A 9,189-nucleotide genomic window follows, 5' to 3' on the forward strand; every position below is an offset into this window, starting at 1 on the left:
TTTAAAGTAAATTAAATGTTTATATTTTTCAACACCAAAACAAAAAACATATACTATCTCACCATCCAGTGAATACAGTCAATGCATCACCAAAATCAGTTTTGTCTCCAATATACCATACATTTGGGTAAATTCTAGCCTGAAAATTATAAAATTAAGGATATACTTCCATGCCATTCAACATGTGATTGCATTTCATTACAGACAATTTACACATTAACCACCTCTAAGAAAGGCTGCAGGATTGAGATTCTTACTGTCTGAGTGGCAGTTAATTGACTGTAACTCACAATGCTTATTCTGACTTTTTCTTCTCCTTCTTTAGCATGAATGTTGAGTATCGTTTTTGGCCTTCTACCACTGGCAAGGGGGAGGAGTCTTTGGTATCAACTGATAGAACGGGTAAATTTCATATATAAGGCAAGATTAGAACAATTGAGAACTTAGTCAGCCTTGTTGGAACAAAAGAGATTAATTGTTTGGTATCATGAATGTGTCTCTAAGCTGAGTCCATATTTGCTGGACCCATGACAGAGAGCTCTCTGCAGTTTTCTTCTCGGTCTCAAGAGTTGAGATCTCCTCAAGAACAGAGGATCTAGACTGCTCTAGATTAACCATCTTCCAATGCAGTTGCTTGATCTCTTTCTCAGCACTTTTCTTCTTCTCGGAGATCTTTGCCAGTTCAGCCTGCAGCCGCTCAACCTCTTGTTGAAGCTTTGCCTCCTCCGAGATCAAGTCCTTGTGAATAGCTCTCCGCATTTGGAACGCGAATGCATTAATCTTTACATGCTCAACCAAACACTTCTTTGTTCCTCGCTTTTCTGCTATTTTTTCCTCTTACCTCCTTCAAAGAATGGTTGGAAGTCAAAGTTTTGAGAACTGATGGAAACTCAACCTTAAGGGCGTTCAGCTGTGCAAGCTGGGCTGGAGTAAGGTCATGGCACTCTGACAAGACACACATGGATTCTGTAATGTGTGCGGCAAAATCAGGAATTTCTGATAAGTCCTTAGATAGCATCTTTATAAAGAATTTTTTGGCTTCATCAATTGTTGATTGAGGGATGGAGGATACGACAGATCCTTCAGTAGTGGAGTCAAAGGGTGCATCAGTCTCTAATACAGACACCAACTTGGAGATATAGGCATCCATGTTACCAAATGAAATTGACTCAAGAGGAGCATCCATTGGAGTACTCCTCGGCAACTCAACTTCCTACAAAGATTACAAAAAAAAAAAATCTTTTTTAGAAACCGGCTCTAAGGTGAAATAAAAGTTATTTCTTTCAGAGATAAAAAACAAAGCATTGTTGATTGAAATTCTTTTTAGAGACCGACTCTCAGGTCAAAAAGTTTTTTCTTTCAAAGATAAGATGAACAAAACATTGTTGATTGAGTCCGGAGAAAAGCAGCTGACCGGATCTTGGGCATGAGGGGAATTAACCGTTGATTCCTTTTCAACAATTGGAGTGGTTGGTGGGACCAAAGTCTTGATCACTTCGGTTGCTGATTCACTGGCAGGAGGGAGGCTCAAGGTATCAGTCTGAGGCAAGATTGTATCAGTACCAGAAGCAGTCTGTGTTGTGCTCCCATCGATATCCCCTTGAGAAGAAGACTTGGTAGTTTCACCTTTGGCCAAGGCAGTCTTCACCTCCTCAACCCTAAGTTCGACTGATCGGAAACCTGGAAAATCAACTTCAACAACACATGTATCGTTCACAAGATAACCTCTACCAGGGTCACACAGTTTACTAAAAGGCATGAATGATGCGAATCCCCAACCACTTTCTTGTGCATGGAACTGGTGTTGAGCGTCTGCATAATGAAAGCATATCATATCTCACCATCCAGTGACTACAGTCAATGCAACAAAATCAGCTTTGTCCAATATATTTACATTTGGGCAAATTCTAGCCTGAACATTATAAAATTAAGGATATATTTCCATGCGTTTGCATTTCATTAGAGACAAATTAAGCATTAACCATATAAATTATAAAAGACTTCTAAGTAAGGCTGCAGGATTGAGATTCTTGCAATCTGTCTTGAGTGGCAGTTAATTAACTAACATGCCTTATTCCAACTTATTTCCTCTCCTTCTTTGGGTCCAGTGCAGAAAATATTTTTAAAGTATGCTTTAAGTACATATCACATCCCTTACATGAAAAAAACACCCCTAAAGTTTTTGACAAATTTAAACCCTAAATTGACTAAATTACTCTTCTTGAATTATTTTATAAAATATATAAAAATAAATAATTTTGTAAAATGACCGAAAATGGCATTCTTGGAGGACGCCCTCACGTGAAAAAAAAAAACACCCCTAAAGTTTCAAATTGGTGCAAAAGTTTATTACTATTACTGAACCATTTTATAACATATATAAAAATAATAATTTTATAAAAGGACACTGTTGGAGGATGCCGACAATAGATAAGTAAAAATAAAAATAAAAATAAAAATAAAAATAAAAGTATAAAAAAGTAAAGATAAAAATAAAAAATAAAAAACTAAAATAAAGTGCAAACGAAATAAAGCAATTGAACTTAGTCTTCTTGGAAAAATGCAGAAGGGTGATGAACAGGTGATAAGTGATAAGTAACAGTAAAGAACTCGGTAACAGTAAAGCTGCGCACAATTTAATGAACAAGAGGTGTAACAGTAGTATGTAAACATTAACTATTATTTAATTACTTAGTGAATCCTGCACTGCACCATCGCGAGGAAAGAAAACAAGGACATCTTTTCTAACTAAAGCTCTTATTCCACATTTGTGGCATTCAATAATTATAAGTTAACTACATATATAGAATTACCTGAAGTAACATAAAAATATCATAAAGCACAAATTCTGCAAAGATAAATGATATTTTTCCACACAACATATAAGCCTATGTGTGTGTGTGTGTATATATATATATATATATATATATAAAAGCTAAAAGAACACACCTATCTTTACTGTGGTCTTGTTATTAATATGATTGATCACAGATAAGCTGAATTTAATGTATTTTGTCCACCCATATGGCAAAGTTTCTGAATCCGCAACATCTAAATAGATCCCCAAATTGTCCGAATTCTTGCTCCCCTTTGGAAATATAAGCACCCGCCTTTTTCACACGATGCAGAAAATAAAATCTTAAAAATCAACCATAAAATCAAAATCAAAATCAAAATCTAGAAAGAGGGTAGAGATGAAAAATTACCATTTGTATCCTCCAACATAGAAACTTTCAGAGTATAACTTCTGTGTGTTCAGCGTCGAAAAGTTGTCAATCCTCCATGTGAAGCGTGTTGATGATGGATCATCAACTGTATTAGCAGTTTTTGCTGGTGCGACAAACAGTGATTTTGGAAGAACAATAAAAAGAATCAAAACCCAGCAAATGAATCAATTCTACTACACACAGACGCGTATACAAGCACATAGTCTGCGTGACTTTGGGTGAACTGGTTCTATTGAAACTGAAATTAAACCCAAAATTTGAAAACTAGATTAGAGGCAATACCTTCCATGGGGCGAGGGATTGTGTTAGAATCAGAGAAAATTTACTTGAACATGTTGGAATCCAGAGGGATAAGATAGAAGTCCTAAAATGCTTTACCCTTTTTTTTTCTTTCAGAATTTGCAATGCTTTAGTTTTTCCGTACAAAGAAAATTCTAACTTTTTTTTTTTAAAAAAAGTTTTTATTTTTTGAAAAAGTTGATATTAGAAAAAGCGAAGGGACACTGTTTAGAGTCCAGTAGTTCAAACTTCAAACCAGTACTGGAACCAATTCTTTTTCAAATCATTTCATGTTAAACGCCGAGTGCATTTGTCACTTACAAAATTCATAATTGTAATTGTAATTTTTTTTTAAAAAATAAAACAAAATAAAAATACATATGTGATCTTCTGAGAGATAAAATGAACCATCACACACGAGATTTACGCCCATTTTTATTTATTTATTTATTATTATTTTTTTTTTAATAATTTGGTATTAAGGATTAGGACCGCAAATGAATCATTTAAACGAAATTGATTCATCTAAACCTCTATATGTGCTCATTTAGTAATAATGAACTAAGTATTATTGAGGTTGGAATCGATTTTAAATATTATTAGGTTTGACTCGTGATCACACTAATGACTAAAATTTGTAGGCTGGTTGTGGAGAGAAAAATTCCCTCCAATAAGAATCATCTACGTCATTAAATAAGGTATTACCTCATTGATTCTCCACTAGCTCAATCGAAGCCCAATTTTGATCAACCCCAAGTAAAGTCACTATCGGCCCAAGGTTATTCATGTTAAACTCTCAGTCTGCTAAAAATTCATCCAGCCCACTCACAATTATAATCCAAGTACGGTTAAGATTAATCAAATCCTCCTTGACAAGGGATCCTTCATAGAAGGAAATTTTGCATAGGAAGAAGTCCTGTATAGTAAAGAAGTTCTACATGGAAATAACTGAAGAAGGAAAGAACCATTTATGTAAAGAATTATATATGGAATAAATTGGAGGACAAGCATAACGAATCCTACCATAATTTTACCTTTTTTTTGTATATAATAAATAGAGGCATAGACCTCCAATATTCATCATCGAGCATTACAAGCTTTTCTCTGAATTGTTCTTGTTATTAATTGTTCTTTTATTTGAGTGAGTTGTATTTATTCTTTTAGCTTTTTAGTTAAACGAATTTTTGCACCTACACTTTGGCGCCGTATGTGGGAATCGTATAGAAATATATCCCCACGAGTGATTAGAGATCTTTTATGCGACTACAATCCGGGATGTCAGTCAGAGGATCCACAGTCGTAGCCGATCAACAGATGGAACTAATGCAGAAAATGCACGAAGAGTTCCTACAGCAATTTGAGACACTCAGTCAAGCAAACAAGGCCAGTATGGCTCAGATTGCATTGCTTCAACAAAGGAATGACACTCTCCAAACAGTAGTGGAGCAAATAATAGCACAACCCCACCAGGCAATGCAGTGGGAGTCCCCCTCAACCATGATGCTCCTCTTGTAGACGAATTTCAAGCCAACAAGAGTCGGCAGGAGCAAAGGACAAGGACCGAGACGGTAGCTTTAGACAACCACCCCCAACGCACACAAGATGAACAGGCCGAGTCCAGCTGCACTCTCACAATATGGATAAATGACGTTCAAGATGTCATCAGGAGGTCTTTGATGAAAAAAAGCTCATGAGGATCTAGACACTTGCTCAGATGGCTAAGGAACATAAGGCCTCTCTGGTGAAGACTCCATTCACTGATCAGATATACTACGTCGAAAGACCTAAAAAATTTACCATGTCGGCCTTTACTCAGTTTGATGGCACGGGAGATCCATCTCGTCACCTCAACCACTACTCCCAAAAGATGGCTCTGGATAATCACAACGATGCATTCATGTGCAAAGTTTTCCCAACTAGTTTGACAGAAGCCACACAAGAATGGTTCAAGAATAGGCCACACAAGTCAATCCCGAATTACGAAACTCTATGCGCCATGTTCCTAGCTCAATACTGTGATAATAAGAAGCAAAAAAGACTATTGCTAGTCTCTTCATTATAAGGCAGGGGAGAGGAAAAATGCTACAGGATTTCTTGTCCAGATATAACATGGAAACTTCGGAGATAACGGACTGTCACCTTGAAATAGCCGTCAAAGGGACTAAGTTATGTACCTCAATAGTCAAACACTCCCCTCTAGAAATGCAGTCTCTCACTGCCAGGGCACAAGTTTACATTCGACTTGAGGAGAATGTAACTAACCAATCACAACATGCCACCCTCGTTACAGTAGAAAATAAGCCTCAGGAAAAAGCCTTGAGTTCAAAGAATCAAAGAAGCCAGTATGCCTCGGTTGTAAACTATAATAATTCGTGTTAAGCCATTAATCACAAATTTACATGAATCCCATATCTTAGAACTTCATGATTTTCACATATCTATAATGCATAAATAAATACTAGTTAGATATAAATACATCGATTCACGATATCAATTCTTGTTGAGATTAAGTTTAACGTCCAGATCATTTGACCACGAACTAATCTGCAACTCTGATCAACAGGCAAAGGTAAAAACTGGTTTATCTCTCTTGGCCTTTTGCACACATAAAACTTTTACGTGCTGTTTCATTAATTGTACATAATTGATGTAGTATATGCACTTTTATAAAGGCAGAGAGAGGACCAATTTTCCTTATAGTAACATAATTCTACTTTCCATCAAAGTAAGGAATAAGAAAGGAAAATACTTCTCCAATAAGTAATTACCAAAAAGGTAATTATAAGTTGACCAAAAATAAATAATATTAATTGATATTTATTTACTTACCCACCAAGTAATATGTCACATGTCCAAATCATGTGGGCCACAATTAAATAAATAATCTTGCATTCTCCCACTTGGCACATACGATAATTTCTGTAGTGGTTTAGTAAAATAGTCATTAATGTACACCATAAATCAGATTAACTCATTAAATTGGTCATCATAAATACCATGGTAAATAAATTACCAATGCGAGTCATGGTAGTTATATATCCTTAAATGACACAGTCCCTTCCATGTACCACAACACTAGTAATCTATTCAATATAGTCTATAAATGAGAAATATCAATAATGATCTAACAATAATGTCTTTTCCAAGACTGTTCCTATTACCACTTATTAAAGTAATACGTACATGTACATTAATTAATAGAAAATATCATAAACACATTTAATCAGCGCAAAATGTCAAATATATATAAGCACTATTTAAGCAATCCACAATTAAAAAATAATCATCATTGACTACATTTAAGACCCATTCTTTCAACATGTTCCATAAATGTCTTGGATGGTAATCCATTCATTAATGGATTGCAATCATAAGTTGTGTGCTTATAATTTCAATAGACATTCGTTGTTTCTAAATATCTTCTTTAATGATAAAGTATTTCAATTTTAGAATACCTATCATTTTTCATACAAGAAGATCAACAATTGCAGCATAAATTTTTAGCAATCTGAAAACGGTACCCATAACTCCAAGTCCTGAAATAAATTCTGCAACCATAAATTATAGCCTCAAAGCATGCTACAAATTAAAATTTCATAATAGACAAAGTAATCATAAATTACTTTGCACTTTTTCGTAATATTGTTCCTCCAACCAAATCTTCTAGAGCTCTTTTAATATATGCTTTATGAGACAATTCTAAAAACAAATCAATGTAATCTATAATGAAATATTTCTATTCCTATCACATAGGATGCCTCATCCATATATTTCATTTCAAAGTTCTTAGAAATAACTTTTAGTTTCATATAATAAACTAAGATCACTACTAACAAATAAAATATCATCAATATATAGAATCAGAAATATAAACTTACTCCCACTAACCTTTTAGTATATACACTGATCAACAGTGTTTTTCTTAAAACCAAAAAAAATAATGGTATCATTAAACTTAATATACCATTATTATGAAGCTTGTTTAAATTCATATATTGACATCTTAAGTTTACGATTCATGAATTCTTTACCCTCTAATATGAAGTCTTCAAGTTGTTTCATATGGACTTCTTCTTATAAACTCCTATTCATAAAAATTGTATTCACATCTATTTGATGTAACTCTAAATCATAATAAGTTATTAATGCCATGATATTTTAAAAGATTCCTTCTTAAATACTAGAGAGAAGGTTTCTTTATATTCTCTTCATTCATGACACTAATCAATTTAGTAAAATCATTACTGTTAATGGCTTGTGAATATGTAACCTGATCCGTATATATCTCACTATATATCAAATCAGATTCTTGCAGATATATCAAATAGTCATCCAGAATAGCAGATCTCCTTTCTCTTTGAGATCGTCTTAATGTCATTCCTTATGATTCTTCTACAATCTATTCATTGGTGACAATCTCATTATAGAGTTGTTGATCATTTAATTATTCTTCGTTGTTATACGGTTCAACAACTGAAGGAACAATTATTTCCTTATAAGTTATGGATAAAGATATTTGTACCCTAACTTCTGAAATGATCAAATTCTTATTTTTATCACTCCCACTGATTTCACCATTCTTAATGAATCTGACATTACCGGTTTCAATAATTATCGTACTATGTTTCGGATAGTAAAACTTGTACCCTTTAGATTACTTAATATCCACAACATTATGGGTAACGAGGGATTACTTAACATACTCCTAACCAATTCCATAAGAATACGATTACGCCTTATAGCTATACGCTTCTGCTGTGGCACGTATAGCAAAGTGTATTGAACACAAATGGCATATTAACCTGTTTAACAAACGGTTAGAGTATTAACCTGTTTCATCATACTTTATATAATATTCACTACCTCTATATGACTTTATGATTTTCACTTTCTATCTAGTTATTTTTCAACCTCATTTATGTATACTTCAAGAGTACCCACTGTTTGAGATTTTTCATACAATAAATAGATATATCCATAACGTGAAAAATCAACTATAAAGGCGATAAAATACTTTTCTCCTCCAAAAGATGGAACATCAGAAGGTCTACAAATAATTTCAAGAAGCTATGTACTTATTGTGGCTCATTTCTTTGTGCGTTTAGTTTGTCTACCCTTAATACAATCTACACACACATCAAAATCAGTAAAATTTAGATTCAAAAGAACCACATCCTTTACTAATTTTCCTAACCTTTCACTAGATATTGACCTAGTCTTTTATGTCAAAGATAAATTTTCTATTAATTGAGCTACGCTTAATTCTAACATTATGATACAAGATCAAAATGATTTTAATAAATAAACTATCAAATTTTAATTTACAGAAATCATCAACAATAATACTATAACTCACAAATTATAATTTCTTAAATAAATATCATTACCAAATTTGAATGAAAAACCATTAACATAAAGTTTTTGAAATAAAATCAAATTATGGGAAATTGAATAAACATAAAATTTTTAAAATAATTTAAATAAAATCCATTATCTAACATTAAACATAGTGTCACAATGGTTTCAACAAAATTTTTTCCCAATTATCATAAATAAGAAATTCTTATTTGAATTTGTGGTTTAGGCCATAAAAAATTCTTGCATCTATTAGAAACATAAATATTAGTACTTAAGTCAACCTATCATGTATTAAAAAGAATTTCAACAAGTAATTCGCAATATA

At 33.2% G+C, this 9,189-nt stretch overlaps 1 protein-coding gene across 1 annotated transcript; it reads right to left on the reverse strand.

The window, feature by feature from the left end:
- LOC132311745 (MATH domain and coiled-coil domain-containing protein At2g42460-like) lies at positions 1–3,650 on the reverse strand. Its single transcript, XM_059809819.1, has 5 exons — positions 3,510–3,650; positions 3,207–3,330; positions 2,950–3,110; positions 1,415–1,812; positions 1–1,213 (listed from the first exon to the last, which is right to left on the reverse strand). Exons 1-5 carry the CDS (start codon positions 3,514–3,516, stop codon positions 791–793), a joined length of 1,113 nt encoding a protein of 370 aa, XP_059665802.1. The 5' UTR covers positions 3,517–3,650; the 3' UTR covers positions 1–790.
- Positions 3,651–9,189: the final 5,539 nt, after the last annotated feature.

This window comes from Cornus florida, unplaced genomic scaffold (assembly GCF_030987335.1).
Source record: "Cornus florida cultivar Cherokee Brave unplaced genomic scaffold, ASM3098733v1 CherokeeBrave_3.0.0_Hap2_Chr06, whole genome shotgun sequence".
NCBI classification, from domain to species: domain Eukaryota; kingdom Viridiplantae; phylum Streptophyta; class Magnoliopsida; order Cornales; family Cornaceae; genus Cornus; species Cornus florida.